The 17,015-nt window shown below is 28.9% G+C and overlaps 4 protein-coding genes across 4 annotated transcripts; 3 read left to right on the plus strand and 1 right to left on the minus strand.

Moving 5' to 3' along the window:
• Window positions 1–1,365: 1,365 nt before the first annotated feature.
• Window positions 1,366–3,387, minus strand: LOC126835616 (WD repeat-containing protein 43). Its single transcript, XM_050568312.1, has one exon. The coding sequence runs from the start codon at window positions 3,208–3,210 to the stop codon at window positions 1,573–1,575; it is 1,638 nt and encodes a 545-aa protein (XP_050424269.1). The 5' UTR covers window positions 3,211–3,387; the 3' UTR covers window positions 1,366–1,572.
• A 123-nt stretch (window positions 3,388–3,510) lies between these two features.
• LOC126835617 (erlin-2-like) lies at window positions 3,511–5,748 on the plus strand. The gene is made up of 7 exons (XM_050568313.1): window positions 3,511–3,950; window positions 4,023–4,103; window positions 4,169–4,277; window positions 4,646–4,752; window positions 4,816–4,967; window positions 5,050–5,231; window positions 5,310–5,748. Exons 1-7 carry the CDS (start codon window positions 3,843–3,845, stop codon window positions 5,510–5,512), a joined length of 942 nt encoding a protein of 313 aa, XP_050424270.1. The 5' UTR covers window positions 3,511–3,842; the 3' UTR covers window positions 5,513–5,748.
• A 693-nt stretch (window positions 5,749–6,441) lies between these two features.
• On the plus strand, window positions 6,442–13,207 carry LOC126836009 (nucleolar complex protein 3 homolog). The gene is made up of 14 exons (XM_050568950.1): window positions 6,442–6,608; window positions 8,126–8,410; window positions 8,474–8,648; window positions 8,715–8,935; window positions 9,015–9,171; window positions 9,236–9,369; window positions 9,805–10,005; window positions 10,082–10,270; window positions 10,334–10,515; window positions 10,702–10,910; window positions 11,011–11,192; window positions 11,431–11,562; window positions 12,786–12,886; window positions 12,961–13,207. Exons 1-14 carry the CDS (start codon window positions 6,600–6,602, stop codon window positions 13,133–13,135), a joined length of 2,352 nt encoding a protein of 783 aa, XP_050424907.1. The 5' UTR covers window positions 6,442–6,599; the 3' UTR covers window positions 13,136–13,207.
• Window positions 13,208–13,292: 85 nt separating this feature from the next.
• On the plus strand, window positions 13,293–16,595 carry LOC126835722 (WD repeat-containing protein 37). The gene is made up of 6 exons (XM_050568485.1): window positions 13,293–13,845; window positions 13,914–14,086; window positions 15,320–15,527; window positions 15,605–15,743; window positions 15,834–16,095; window positions 16,186–16,595. The coding sequence occupies exons 1-6, from the start codon at window positions 13,461–13,463 to the stop codon at window positions 16,306–16,308; spliced, it is 1,290 nt and encodes a 429-aa protein (XP_050424442.1). The 5' UTR covers window positions 13,293–13,460; the 3' UTR covers window positions 16,309–16,595.
• Window positions 16,596–17,015: the final 420 nt, after the last annotated feature.

Consider the following 17,015-nt stretch of genomic DNA (forward strand, 5'->3'; position numbering starts at 1 on the left):
CACGACTGAATGTAATAGAGTTAAATGTTAATGTATAAGTATCAGTTAGTACCATATAACATATTAGCTAGTGCGATCACTGTTCCTTTTGGATAATCACAACTCACAGCAAAAATAAATTTCTGATAAATCATTTAACTTTGTTGGGAAAAAAATTGTTTCAGTTGACGTAAAATGTACGAGGAAGTAGGTACTTAAGTTGATCTAGAGATCTGAAATTTTAGAGATTTTTTTTTTTAATAGGCTACTATCAATTAATTTGGTAAGCTGTAGGAAAACAAAAAAAAACGGTCTAGTTTATATGTTATAATTTAAAAAGCTTAAGATCAAAAGGCTTTTAAGTTTTAACACATAAATGATGGGATATTTTTTTTGAAAAATATATCAAAATTGACTATATAACTAATATTAACTATAAAAGTCTAACAAAATTATAACATTAAAAAGTCTAATGTTTATAAGATACTAACTGGGTAATATTTAACCCATCACACTGCATTTCCTTATTATGTTAGTGGGTTAAGTTGATGGTTATTTGCAAATTCAGTCCTTACCTTTTTTCAATAATTGTCTATACTTCAACTGCAGCTATCACCAATAAAGGGTCCAAGTATATTTGAATGAGACCACATAATAGGTCACATTCAAGTCAAAACGACAAAATAGAATTATTTATGTACATACATTAATATAATTTTGTATTATAGATTTTTAAGGTTATAGTTCTTGAGATTAGTATCCGTGCTAGGTAACAGAAGAGCTTCTATAATATTGGAACAATATCTACCTCAAAATCATAATTATTACTATTATTACTACATATAACTGTTCTCTATTAACTGTGTAACACTTATGTAATAGACAGTAAACCATAAATGATAGCATTAAATAAGCAGTTTAAGTTTGTTAACATATTACATTAATAAAAATATGTAAAGCCAACAAATTTAAAAAAATAACAATTCGTAATTCTTTATGGAAAATTATAAAACATTAAGGAATATGTTTTCAATTAAACATAAGAACATTAAATTTATAACATAATTCCATATAGTAAACCATAACATTTTAATCATTAAAATCAAAATTAATACATTAAATTAATGTATTACTGATTTTTAACACGGAACACCCATGTGGAAAATACTTAGTACTTTAAAATATCCTCAAATAAAATATACTTCTTTTTACCATACTTATTTTAAATAAATAATTTATTTTGTTACCTAAAATTATCTTAATAGTAATGTAGAAATAATTTGAATACTACTACTTTTGCTATTAACTGAAAGTATTCAAAACTAATAATGGCTAGTCAAATATAACAAATTAACAATTTTAATAGTATTTTTGTCAATGTATTTCTTAAATACAATTTAAACAATGAACAATTTTATATTTTAAATAAATTCCTTAAAAAATGAATAATTTTTAAAAATATTTTTACAAAAAAAAATGTACATCTCATAAGGGAAATAATATATAACAACAAGAACAGTCTGAAAAATAAAACATTTGACAAACAATATTTAAGTTCAACAAAGTTGTCAATAAATGTAACATTTTTATAAATTAATCACCATCCATTTCTTCATCTGTGAAATCAGATGCTTCCGACTTCTTATCACCATTCAAGTCTATGTCCATCGCATCTTCTTCATCAGTTGTCCTTTTATCACCATCATCAGAATCATTATATACCAACAATGCTTCTCGCTCTTCTTTATGACGCTTATCGTTATTTAATTTGTCTACCAACGCTTTCAATTTGAAATCTAGCAAACCCAATTGCTTGAAATTACTAAGTCTTGTTCCTAAAACATCTTCTAATGGTAAAAATGTTTCTAGAATATTGGGATTTACTAAAATCACGCTAGCATGAATACGTAATATTGATATTAGCCACCGTACACTGATAGAACTTACTGACGTTCTATCTTGTGACAATCGTATTAGCTTTTGCACGAGTAAATTAATAGACTGAAGTGGTAATCGTGAAACAGTATTATCTATTGTTCGCTCATCTTTTACAAACAATGCAGACTCCAAGAGGCTCTTATCATTACTACGTAAGCCTTGAACTAATAAATGCACTATACTTTCACCTTTGGTTTGAACGGTGTTTTCAATCTCTTCAGACATATTTTGAAGTCTAGTCTCTAGAGGCAAATTGGCAGAAGATCTTATCTTTTTCTGTTCATTAAATTTTACGTCATCCATATTAGGACGAACAACATGTGCACTCATTACTGATTTTGACTTTCTTGGGTCCTGTCTCGCTAGATACATACTTTTGTTTAATTTATTTAAGTCCATATTTTCAAATGCCAAAAACGGTCTCGTACCATACGCTATAAACACTCTAGAATCAAATATTTTACTAGACACTATTGGCATTTGTTTTGCTTCTTCGCCTTTATTGCAGTCTGCTGCTATTTGAAGAGTTCCTTGAGGTTTCAGAGGATAAGCAACACAGCCGTTTAATACATGATGGTATACATGTAACATACCGCTTTCTGTGGTTACCGTGACGGTAATATTATTTCTGCTATTATAAACATATACTGATGAAATATCGTCATCAGATATTAATGTAGCTAACGGTTCTGGTTTAAGATCGCTGAGAGACCAAATATTTATGAAACGATCTCGGGCAGAAGTTAAAAGATAACATTTGTCGGCCTCGACTATGTGTAATGAAAATATTTCATTTTTATGACCAATGAATTTATGAACCAGTTCACCTGATGGATAATTCCAAAGTTTAATTTCTCTAGAGGCGGTCAAAACCCTTTCATCACCCATTACAGCCAAGGCTGACATTTTACCTAATTTTTTCTTAATTTCCAATACGTTATTTTTCAAACAGTATTTGGCGACACTCCCGTCGTCAGATCCTGTATATAGATATTGACCTGACAAATATATGCTCTTGACCGTTTTGGACTGCGTATTTATTTTAGACATGACGCTGCCGCTGGCTACGTTGTAGAACTCGACAAAGCCTTTTTGGGTGCCGACGCACATAACGTCAGTGTTGTCCATTTGTATCCATTGGACGCAGGATATTGATGCGCTCAAATGACCGCTGGGCGAATACTCATGTTGCAGATCACCGGCATTTGTATCCCACACATTTAACTTGCCGTTGACGTTGATTTCGGCATAATACCTACCCGAATGCGAGAAACCGCCGACCACTTCCTTCATGGCGGAATCCGTTTGATGACAATTTCTCAATGGGTACTGGGCACGACAATCGCATAAAATAAAACAAAATTAAAATTGTATTGTATTTCTTAAATATATTCACATAATATTTTTAAACGACGAGGCACACGGATTACGGTTCGCCATCCGCATTAACCACCACGAGGTGCAACACTTCAAAATGAACGTAGTAACAATTTTCTGTTATCACTTTTTTTATAACATTGTATTGTAATATTGTTATGGTTCTACCTCCATATACTGATAACAACAACGAACGTAACTTTGATTTTATACACATCAGATTTTCAAAAAATATCCTATGCTGTAATCTCGGTTCTGTGTTTTCAAGAAAAACTTAATTTAATAAATTTGTCCCTTACACATTCCTAGATGTATTCGAGTAATTAATACAAATGTTGACGCAGCTGTTCAAATTATCCGTGTGTCCTGTTTTAATTTTACGGTGTATTATTTTATGTACTACAATATTGTAAATATATACGTGTATAAAATAAGTTATGTATTAAATATTAATTTTTCCATTTAACCTTACTTCTGTGTTAATCTACTGTAATAATATATTTATATATTTTTTTAAACTCATTAAATTTCATCAAATTTACTTAAACATGGCCGATTTGTCTTACGCATTTCCGTTGGTACTCTTATTAGTCGTTGTTATGACCCATTTTTGTATACATAAAGTTGAGGAAGGAAATGTTGCTATTTACTACAGGGTAAAGTTTTTTCCATTGTACAATAATATCTCACTAAAAGTAGGAATTTTATACATTTTATTTTAAATATAGGGTGGAGCATTATTATCTCAAATAAGTGATCCTGGATACCATATTATGATGCCATTTCTTACCTCTTTCCGATCTGTGCAAGTAAGAACAGATAATGTTAATAAGTGTTAACCAAATCATTATAAATTATCGTTTTTATTATTTAGGTAACACTCCAAACAGATGAAGTAAAAAATGTCCCTTGCGGAACCAGCGGTGGAGTCATGATATACTTTGACAGAATTGAAGTTGTTAACATATTATGTGTGGATAGTGGTAAGTATAACATTATATACATGCCGTTGGGATGGTATTTTTTGCTAGTTCTACACTCTTGCCTCACGCCATTTGGTTGGTTCCAAAAACCAGACACTGGGCACAAAAACGCCTAACTATAATATTAAATTAATATGGTTTCATTGAGAGTGTAGAGTTATCATAATAATTTTTATAAAAGAATAATAATTTAAAGGATTTATACATGTATTTATAGGTAACCCTTTGAAAACAATAATTAATTTAATGTGAAAATAATTAATTTTTTTTCATTAAAATTCAATATATAACAAATGCATTACATTATTACTGTTAAATAAAATGTTTTAATTTTAATCAGTAACTAATGAACTTACATTTTTTTTTAGTTTACGACATTGTAAAAAATTACACAGCAGACTACGATAAAACATTGATATTTAATAAAGTACACCACGAACTTAACCAATTTTGCAGTGTTCATAATTTGCACGAAGTAAACTTGTATACTATTATCAGCTTAGGTGTTTTGAATATAAATCCTAATAATTAATTTCAGGTGTATATCGATTTGTTTGATCAAATTGATGAAAACCTCAAAATAGCCCTACAGAAAGATTTAACAGAAATGGCTCCTGGACTTAAAGTACATTCTGTTCGTGTTACCAAACCTAAAATACCAGAAACTATTCGCAAAAATTATGAAATAATGTATAATAAAAAATAATGTTACCTATAAAATTATTTATAATTAATCTTTATGTAATTTTTATAAATTGACATTGTCAACCAGGGAAGCAGAAAAAACAAAATTGCTTATTGCTACACAACGTCAGAAAGTTGTTGAAAAAGAGGCGGAAACCGAACGTAAACGTGCAATTATTGAAGCAGAAAAACAGGCACAAGTATCAAAAATTGAATTTGAACAAAAAATATTAGAAAAAGAATCTATAAAGCAAATATCATTGATTGAAGGTGTTTATTTTAACGTTAAATTTAAAACATATAAATAAATTACCTTATGCCCAATATATTATCTTTTTTTTTTTTTAGACATGATTCACTTTGAAAAAGAAAAAAGTGCTGCTGATGCTGAATTTTATAAGAAAAAAAAGGAAGCAGAAGCTAATCAACTTTTGTTTACTAATGCATTTATGGAGATTAAACGTATAGAGTCTTTAGGCAATAACACAAAATTTTATTATGGTCCTGATATACCTAAAATATTTTTGCAGAATGTTGCCCCAATGCACTGAATTCAATGTAGCTCTAATGTATATTTATATATTTTTTTTTTTTTTGTACAAAAATATTAGCTATGAGACTAATAAAAATTAATTTTACTATTATAGTATTATGATACTAGTCATATATATTGTCACATGATATGTTGCCAACAGGTAATTTGTATATTTTGATAATTCTTTTTAAATCAATTTGTTCACTTTAAAACAACTTTATTGCAAGTACTACGTATGTTTATTATGCAAATTGGTTATGTAATGAGATTTTGTTATTAATAGTCTTATTACTAAACTATAAATAAAATATAAAGTAAAAAATAATGTTTCGTGTTTGATTTGATTTTAATACAAAAGTAATTTTAATAACTTATTTATTTTATGTGTTTATTATTTAATATTGAAAACTGATTTTATTGCTGTAGTCCCTTAGTAGACTATTTAGTAATGAACATTTTAAGTTTAAACAACATCAACATATTCAATGTTCAGTTAATCGTAAAGTATGACGATTATTTTTACTCGGTTTCTCTATGGTTGTCGGTAAATGTGACACGAGTCAAAGGGATAACGAATGTTCTTATTAACTTTTGCTAAGGCCTGAGATTCTCACACTACTTGGAGTTCATTCATGATGACAATAATCGTCAAGTACACGACTCGTGTGGGACCGGCTTTATATTATACAGGCAATGCCAAGGACGAAGGGAATTTACTACAACATAATTTTTGTAACGATTACCGCTATTATTATTAAATATTTAATATCCTTTTATGAATATTCAATTTATTGATTAAAATTTAAATATGTCATGCAGTTGTAGTTACTATTTAATGAATTGCCAGGCGGAAGAATATTGTATTTTTTATTTAATCTAATCTTCTCTTCCATGAATATTTCAAGATAATTTTTAAGGTTATGTTATAAGCTCAATAAAAACAAACACATTTCCTTAGTCCTTAAAAACATTAAATATTTAAAATTTTATTTCATGATTTGTTAATTGTAATTAGTAGGTAAATGTGTTATCTTAAATTTGTTATAAGAATAAAGAAACGTTATAAGTTTTAAAATTCGTAATTTAAAGTAAACAGTTTGACGATGGTTAAGGTAAATTATTGTTTATATTAATTTCCCCTTTACAACCTCTTCTGAAATATTTTTAATTTGTGCATTTTAAATAATTTCAATGTTCTATACTTAAGAAAAACCCTCTAGTCTACATTTTTCAAACTCTTATGCTGTGCTTATTTTACTACACAATTCGCACCTGTGATTACTTCATAATACATTAAAATTCTGATTATCTCAATTTATTTCACATGTTTATCCACTTGGATTTACCAATTAAAATGTGTGTTATGTAAATAAGAAATGTTTAAAACTAAATTCTGTATTCATATTGTTTGCATTATTTAAGGCAATATTGTACGTTTTTAAGTTTTTATAATCTTATTCGGTTTTGAGCTGCACATGCTTGACCAATATTCATCATTTATGTATCACCATTAATGATATCACATAGTTGTAATTATAAAGGAATCAATCTTTTAGTAACAGTATCTTTTCCTAAAAATTATAACTATAAAATAATATGTAATATAATTGAAGGTTTGGTCCCAATGACATGTTGAGAACCAATCTGTACATTTTGGAGTATCAAAATAAAACAAAATTTAGATCAATGGACTTGATATGTTTTCATGCTATTGCCCATTGATTATGTGCGATTAAAAAATTTTGGATATTGTGATTCTTTTAATACGTTTAGATTGCTTCATAGCGCAGTACTCTACAGAAAAAACAAATACTGAAAGAGTGATCAATATTCGGATATTATTTGGACTGAACCTTCAACTATTTTATATTTTGTTATAGTATACTAAATTTGATATAGTATAATAGCTATTAAGTATAACAAACAAGTATTTGAGGCCCGTTAGAGATATTTTCTTTATTTTCTGTAACCATCATTAGTAAACTTTTCTCAAGCCAATTTGAGAATTGGACCACAAGTGCATAAACTAGGCGTTTTGTTTTGGTAATTTCAAGTACTAAGTTTATACGTATGAAAGTACTTTTTTTATATTTACAAGTTTAAAAATTAGACTACTAATTTTACTCCTATGAAATAATTTAAAACAACACCCTTTTTGGTAATCCGTTTTTTAATTTTTAAATTTGACATTCCATAATTTTATAGATTTATTTATTTTCCAAATTATACCAGCATTACATGGAGCTTTGACAAGTATATGATTTTATTAGCATACTCGGAAAGTATACTAGTTGTGAGTCACAACTTATACTATAAGATATACTATATTTAGAAAATAATTTAGATACAAATTAATTGTATTGTAAACCACTAATACATAATAAAAAAATTACAACAAAAAATTGTTTATCTCAATTATTTTATTATAACATGTAAGATGCCATCGAAATAATAACGAGTCGTCGTTGTCATGTTAACGTTTGTACCAGAACATATAATTAAGACTATACTATCATCATAAATAGCTTTTATCTGTTAGGCTTTAAGTAGACTGTAACTTTTTTTTTGTTTTTTGTACTTATTTTTGTTCTGTATGCACCTTCATTAATTGTATACTTTATTATTTTAGAAAAAGATAACTAAAGGTGGAAAGACTAGTGATGTTAAAAGGAGGAATCACTTAAGAAATAAAGGTCATATAAAAACTAAAAAGCATAAGTCAAAAGTGTATAATGTTCCCCAACCTCCATTACAAAGACGAGATGATCCATCGGAAGAAGCTGAAGAAGAAGAAGCGGAAAACAGTGATATTGGAGATGACATGTTGGAAATGGTCGATAAGGATGATTTGGATTTCCTGAAGAAAAATATTGGCAATAAAAATTACAAACTCTATAATCGTATTGAGCTCAATGTAAGTGTCTACTCATGTTAGTTATTAAGCTAACTATTTTGATAATGGATTATACATTTTCAGGAAAGCGAGAAAAAAAGGTCCAGGGATGAAGTAGATGAAGATGAGTTAGAAACTAAGTATGAGAACTTGAATATGTTAATGAAAGAAGAAGATATAGCGCTCAAAAAACCTTTATTGCCAATTAAAACTAAAGATGGCATATTAAGGCGGTACACATTAAAACAAGAAGAAATGGGTTAGTATAACTACTGATCATTGCATTTTTATATTGAATACAATTTTAGAATTAATCAATTTGTAGAACCTAGTAAACCAGCACAACAAAAAAAACAAAAAGTTGAAAACGATGAAGATGGGTACACGTGGTTAGAAGAAAATGAACCAGAAAAGGAAATAGTCGTAAATAAAGGAGAACCGATTAGTGTTGCGAAATTGTATGCTAAACGTGAAAATACCCTTCAGAATTATAAGCAACGTATTGGACTATTAGCCAGTACGTTATTAGAAAACCCCGAATTAAAAGTAATTTTTTATAATTTATTATGATTGTAATAAAACATTAGTTGCACATTAGTATTTAATAATTATTATTATAATCTAGATAGGAAACATAGTTCATCTTTTAGAAATTATGGAAAAACGTGATCCAGAACTGCAGGTCACTATCAAAAAGTTGGTAACTCTCACTTTGTTGGAAGTTTTTAAAGATCTACTGCCCGGTTATCAATTAAAATTGGACCAGTTTGATGGAGTGAAATGTAAGTTCTGTAACGTAAAGCTTTAAAATCTTTCACAATTTATTTATCTATTGTGTGTTACTAGTAAAATTGGTGACCAAAGAGTTAATCGGATATGAAGGACAGTTGCTTAAAGGCTATAAAGTTTATCTCACTAATTTAGAAAAAATGGCAAGTAAGCTTCACAAAAAAAAAGGAGATACTCGAGTCATAACTAATGTAAGTATTATAATTATTAATTCACGTCAAACAGGAATTAAATTCGCTTTGCTACGTTTTGCTGTAATGTGTTCCGTGCTGTGGCTCCTTCCACATATGTTAAGGATGTAGTGTTACTTGAATATTATTAACTTGGTCACGGGCGCTCTGTTTTCCGGACGAGCAATCGTTCGGTAAAAAGGAACCGCCATCCCCCTCTCAGGCGACGGACTGACGACCCGTCCCGGATAGCAAATTGGTTGTCAAGAAACCATCTCATGATGGCCCGTTAGACTGACATGTTGATGATGATGATATTTATTATTTATTATTATAATATTTTTTCAGTTGTTATTGTATGTAGTCATTAAAAATTTAAACATGATTTCCATCAAAAAATGATATGTAGTTTTGAAGATTGTAGTACCATTTAAAACAAATGTATTTATGTTTTAGGTTCATATTAAACTAGCTGAAATTGCAGTTGATTGTTTATGCGAGTTACTAGTTTCACATTCATACTTCAATTTTGCAATTAATATTGGCCATCTATTAACTTTGTATTTAGACAATAAAAATGCCAATGTCAGGAAAAAAGTTGAAGAAACGTTTATCAAGATATTTAAAGAAGATAAAAAAGGAGCTATTTCATTAGTTGTAAGTCTATAATAATGATAAAATATAATTAGTTACATTTGGATACTAATAATGTAATATTATTGGAAATTAACAGATTGTACGTCGTATAAACCAACTTGTAAAAACACGTAGCCATTGTGTTCATAGTGAACTATTGTCCGTACTTTTAGCTTTACCAATTAGGAATGTTAATCTTGATCAAGAAAAAGAGGAAATATTGAAGTCGAAAAAATTTATGACGAGAAAACAAAAATTACTAGCAATGTCTAAAAAAGAAAGAAAGGTATTTTACTATTTATACCTAATTAATGTTATAAATATACATATATAATATTTTGAATATTAGCGTAGTAAATTGCTGGAAAAACTGGACAAAGAGATGCTCGAGACAAAAGCCGAGGAAAATGTGAAAAGTCATTTAAACAATTTGACTGAAATTACTAAACTTGTGTTTTTAATATATTTTAGAATTTTAAAAACAGCTCCGCGTTCTAAACTGCTTTCAGTCTGCCTTGAAGGTTTAGCTAAGTAAGTGTTAGTTTAAGTTTTAAATGAAAATTTACAAACTATGTGGTGTTGTCAAAACGGTTTTCAGCTTTGACATAAAAAAACCTGGTTTAACTTCTTCAGGGTTGGGTTACAAAGGCTGTACATCACCACTAGTAACCGCTTCATAGCATTGAAATCCTATTTTTAATTTACTTTTGTTTTTAGATTCAGTCATTCTATTAACTTGGAATTTTATCATGATATTCTCACAGTTCTCGACTCGGTCATTAAAAAACATCAACTCAACGTACACGAACAGCTTTGTTGTATTAAAACCATATTTGTTATATTATCCGGCCAAGGCTCAGTGATAAACATTGATCCTGTTCATTTTTATTCCCATTTGTACAAAGTTATACCTGAACTAGACTGTTGTAAGTTAATGTATTTGTTTTTATACATTTTGTAAAAAAATTGACAATTACATTTAAGTAGGTTTAGTTAAATAAGTTTTATATTGTATTAAATGTTTAGGTAAAAATCACACTTACTTGGATACATTTCTTCGTACTATTGAAGCTCTATTCTTGACGGGCCGCAAAAAAGTAACCGCAAATTCAACATTGTCATTTGTCAAAAGAATGGCTACTTTAACACTTCACACTCTTCATAATTCCGCGCTTGGGATATTATCTGCTATGAGAACCATCATACAAGTAATTTTAATTCGTTAATTAACACATTATATACTGTAAAATACAAATTTACGTTTAAACTGTAACACAATAATATCCAATAAAATATTATAACAATAGAATTAAAATTAAAAACAAGCTTATTACAATATATACTATGCATTTGTTAAATTTATATATTAAAACATCATAGTTAAAAAGAAAACCATGAATTAAATGTGTGTTGTGTACTATTAATAATAATATTAAAAATATTTAGACAAACAAAAACACTGAAGCTCTGTTGGATGTAGATCCTTCATACGGTCAAGGAATTTACGATGCGGAGTTGCTAGAACCTGAACATTGCAATGCTGGAAGTACAGCTCTTTGGGAACTGGCTACATTGCAGGTCCATAACTATTAACTTTGAATGACTTTCGATTATAATAAAAATATATGGGTAAAACGCCAAATACAAACAATTTTTGTTGCGATTTTTTTGGAAAATGAAACTGCATGTCTGTTACAATGAAATAATGTTCTCAAATATTTTTGGATTTTTTTTTTATTATTCAGCCATAGTCGTTAAATGTGTTTTTAGTTTTGATCTTGACACTTCTTTTGTTATATTATCTTCGAACATCAAAAAAAATTATTAAAGAACAGTTCCTTATGTAATAAAACCCCAGCTTTCTGAAAAAAATATTGATTTATTTTTTCGAGTAACAGAGAAAGTCATTAAAATTCAGTTAATAACCTAAAAAGTTGGTTTTTTCTTGTTGTCCAAAATTTGAGAATTTTTTTAATAATTTTTCAGAAAGCTGAGACAATTTTACATGAAATGTGTGAATTTCAAACTCAGTTCTCCATTAAAAAAAACGCTTAGAAAAACAAAAAAAAAAAAAAAGGTGAAATTTTGTTAAGTCGAAAAACAGAAAATTATCTTACTTATACACATAACTATTTTGATTACTGTGGTATTTTTTTAAACTTTTCTATAAAATTTCACCGCCGTTTTTGTGGATTACCCAATTTAAAATTGCACATTTAATGTAAAATTATCTCAGCTATCTAATAAAAATATTAGAAAAATCCTCAAATTTTGAAAAACCCAACTTTTTAAATACAAACTCAATTTCAATGACTCTGTTTCTAGAAAAAATATTACTAGAATAAATTAATATCTTTTTCGGAGAGCTGAGATTATTTTACGTAAGAAACTAATTTTTAACAATTTATTTTTTATGGCTGATATTTATGGTTGATGGAAGATACTACTGATAAAACTGCGTTTTGACCCATATATTGTTTGTATATAGAGATTAAGAATAACACACTAATGTTCTCTGAAAATAATTGCAGTTTTTCTTTTTGGAGACACTTTAGTTTATGTTGTATTACAATATTAGCCAATATTAAAATTTTTATCTTTTTCACTTTTTTACAGCGCTCTGGAAAAAATTTTAAAAGTGAAATATTTAGTTATTTTGTAACATTGTAAAATAACATAAACAAAAATGTTTTCAAGAAGAAATACTAAAAAATTGCAATTATTCTAAGAGTGCCTTAGAGATACATTGAGTGCGTAAACCTTAATGAATCATCCTATAATATAATTTATCACAATTTCAGAGGCATTATCATCCGGAAGTATGTAAACTGTCAAGGGTTGTAGCGTCGTTGACGGCTCCTCAAGCAAATCAAACCACTTTGAGACCAGAATTGGCAAAAATGTAAGTTATCATATCAATTAAAATTTTTGCTTAAATCCCAAAGAAAATGTTCTATAAACAATTTTAATTTTTAGGACACCCTCCGAGTGGTTCACAGAATATGATCCATCGATTGTGGCTTTTAAACCAGCAGTTATGCCGCCAGTAAAAGTTCCACAACGAATACCGGCTTATTATCCGACCTTATCATACTCGAATGTACTCGATAAAGATTTTCCGGTTGTAAATTATTCTAAGGATTTCTTTTAAATTTATGTTGTTGTTTTATTAATAAAATAAAATGTATTTAAAAAAAATAAATACGGCATTAAATTGTTTTAATTTTTTATTGCTATTTTGGTAACCCCTATATTGATTTTTTTATCTATCTAAAGCGCTGATAACAAAGTAAGTCTTGTATTATGTATAGTGCATACTAAATTACTACAATAATTATTAAAGAAATTTTGTCTTTATGTATTAAGAAATATATTATTATGTGACCATTTAAGTATTTTTAGATTAAAACAGTTGTAAAATGTGCCAAATCGTAACAATGTAATAAACTTTATCTGTGATATATTATCGTTAAACAATGCACAAAGCTGATGCTGATATTCCCCCCGGAGTACGAAAAAGGTTGTCACATCTATTTGGATTAATTGAAAAAGAATTTGAGACGGTATGTCAGGAAAACGTTGTTTTACAAGAAAAAGTGGAGTCTCTCACCGAGAAGGTCAACGACAAACTTTTGTCGACCGAACAGTTCCAACTAAATTCCAAACAGAAACCTCCTACGGGGCAGAAACTGAAAACTGCTGAAAAACTTAAAGCACAAACTAGCAAAATAGTATCGAGTTTTAAAAGCCCGTCAGCAGCCAATTGTCAATTTGTTAAAGAATATTGTGGACATAGAGATGGTTTATGGGACGTTAGCTTGCCGCGAACCGGCCAACCGGTGATTGGAACCTGTTCGGCGGGTAATGTTACAGGATAGGTATAGGTTTTCCTTACTTTTAATAAACTCGTTTTTGTCTTTTATTTTTAGACCATACTGCTAGAATATGGAGTATCGAGACAGGAATGCCGCTTTTGCAATATACTGGTCACTCTGGATCTATTAATTCAATTCGATTTCATCCATCCAAAGACTTGGCGCTCACGTCTAGTGGCGATCAAACGACTCAAATATGGCAAGCTGCGGTCAATCTTGACAATTTAGTAAATACATTTTTTTTTGTCAAATAATTAAGTTAAGTTTTGAGCCATACTTCCTCTACTGAACACAATTTTTTTTATTATTTTGTTTTTTTTAAATCCAATTCTATTGGACTACACTGAGTGAAGTATAATCACCAAATGTCAGCACAGTGGAGGGGAGGGGGGCACAGTTTGGATGAAGCATACTGGGGACAGGAGGTCACAGGTCGTCTAGTATTATTATCACTCATTTATAAAATCAATTTCAAATAAACGCTTTGATTTGACACTGTATAGGTAATAAAACTATTGATTATAAATATAAATCAATTTTTGGACAAGAAATGTATTATACATTATATTATTTAATTTTTTGGATTTTTTTCAAAAAAAGTGACTTAAGATTAAAAATAAAATTTGTGTTGTATGTTAACTTTAAATTTAAGAATAATCTATTAAACAATTTGATTGGCTGATTGAGAATTTCAAAAAACCAACAAAAATATTTTTTTTTTTTAATATACAAATATAATTTACACTATTTACATGACTAAATATAATACAATTCAAGTCTTAGCTTCTATAATTTTTTACAAATATAATGTTTTCAAAATAATAATATTAAATTAATCACCCTGTATGCATGACAAAAAAATTACAATATAAACATAAATCACAAAAATTAAGTATCAACAGGTGTCAATATTAATATTTTATTAGACTTAACTGTATGGTGGTTTTTCAGTTATTCCTTAATAAAAAAAAATAGATTTTGAAAAATTTCTTCCTAGACCTTTCTTTAGACCTAAGGTCTTAAAACTCCCTTTAAGAAATGCAGTAATGAAAAAAATGACCACCTACTCTGGGGGAAAGGGTAAATTATATTTTCTTGGTTTATCGCTGTAGTACCTACTAATTACTATATCCATAGAATATACCACACACAATTGGTAATTTGACCTTTTGGGTATGTTTACTCTCTATAGACTTGACATTTACATCTTTAATACCTTCTCAATAATATTTTTAAAATAAACAAAATGAATATTAATTATTTCTGATGGTGAAATTTGTAACCTTTTATAAATCAACCACAAACAGCAAATGGAATTGGCTTGCAGACTTAAAGATCTATCACGTTTTTCATTGTACTTTTCCGTCTCGCACACTGCATATTATATTACATGCGCAATTATAATCAGCATGTTTGATTAGCTTTAACATTTATCTAGCTGAGTTTATTCTACATTTTAGGGAGATAGAGAATCTGACGATACAGAAACAGAAGACGATCGCGTAGTTCCCGTGCTGCGTACACCATCTTGCACATTTTTAGGACATAATGGGCCTGTAATGGCGGGAGATTGGCTTCCTGGTGGTGATCAAATAATAACAGCATCGTGGGATAGAACTGCTAATCTGTATGACGTCGAAACTAGTGAAGTAATAAATACCCTTACCGGTAAGTGCAATCTGACTTCAGGCTGAAAACAAAGTAAATTGAAAATAAAAAAAATTGACTTTCTATAATACATAAAGGACACGACGAAGAATTGACTTATGCATCATCACATCATTCCCAAAAATTAGTTGTGACTGCGTCGAGGGATACTACGTTCAGATTGTGGGATTTCCGTGAATCTATACATTCTGTTTCTGTTTTTCAAGGTCATACAGAGTAAGTGTACTCTCTTGAGTTGTCTATTATTATTATTATTATTTTTAAAGTTTGACAATATTGTTTTATGACTGCGTATATATTGTGTAGCACGGTGACGTGTGCTGTATTCACATCGGCCGGTCTTGGAGGAGAGGATAAATTGGTATCTGGGTCAGACGATCGAAGTGTCAAAGTGTGGGAATTGCGTAATATGAGATCTCCGATAATTACCATAAGAGCTGACTCTGGCGTCAACCGTTTTGCAATCGCCTCCAGCGGAGTGATCGCAATACCGCACGATAATCGTCAAGTAATGTTGTATGATATGACTGGACAACGAATAACTAGAATACCTAGAACAGCCAGAAATGTAATTATAATTTAAACTAATTTTACAAAATACGTTATGCCTATCCTAATTAGTCCGCCAATCGTTGTTAATGGTTTTTTTTTCTCTTAGAGACACCGCCGAATAGTGACTGCTGTGGCTTGGAGCGAAGAGAATTCATTTGCAAATCTGTTTTCGTGTGGATTTGATAGGTTAGCGTTAGGATGGTCTGTTCAATTGAGTAAGGACTGTTAATTAATTTACCAATTTATAATTATTTTTTCTATTACTTCAATGTTACGTCCAAAAAACTCCTTCTTTTGAATCTAGACTCTCATTTAAGTTATTCTTCCTATTTCTGTATCCTATATTTTATGGTTTAGTGTGTTTGTTGTAAATTCATAACATGTGTTCTTGTTTCTTTCTATGAATCTCAAAATACGTCGTTAAGTCATATACATAGTGGGTTTGTTTTTAATAAAAAGAATGTAAATTATTAATTTATTAAAAAATAATTATATTTATACATGTATTAATTTCACAACTATTATAAATTATAAAAATATAATTTTCAAACAAAACACTTTATTTATTTGTATGTGCAACTTTTTTTTTGAGATATGCTTGTACTGATTGTGTTACGCATATTTTATTACTCCTTAATATAAAAAAATGATTTATTGTTAAGAACCAAATAATTTATGTCTTGTTACAACAAAATATCTGACTCTATTAGACATACAATTTGTTTAAATAATATGTTAACTTTTATACTTAAGTATAGTTTGTTGTAAGTATAAAATCTACACTATTTTGAACTTCTAATATTATAAGTTATACTTCGTAGTACTCAATTAAACTGCTATTTCCTAATGCAAGTTAATTTTTAAATATTATTTAATTATTTTATAAATGTAATTGATTTAAAAAAATTTAATTATGTAATAATGTATTTAAGCGTG

Source organism: Adelges cooleyi, unplaced genomic scaffold (genome assembly GCF_023614345.1).
Source record: "Adelges cooleyi isolate 19-005CV unplaced genomic scaffold, UGA_ACOO_1.1 ACOO_flye_CR_arks_rails_tigmint_CR_PRNA_23, whole genome shotgun sequence".
In the NCBI taxonomy this organism is placed as follows: domain Eukaryota; kingdom Metazoa; phylum Arthropoda; class Insecta; order Hemiptera; family Adelgidae; genus Adelges; species Adelges cooleyi.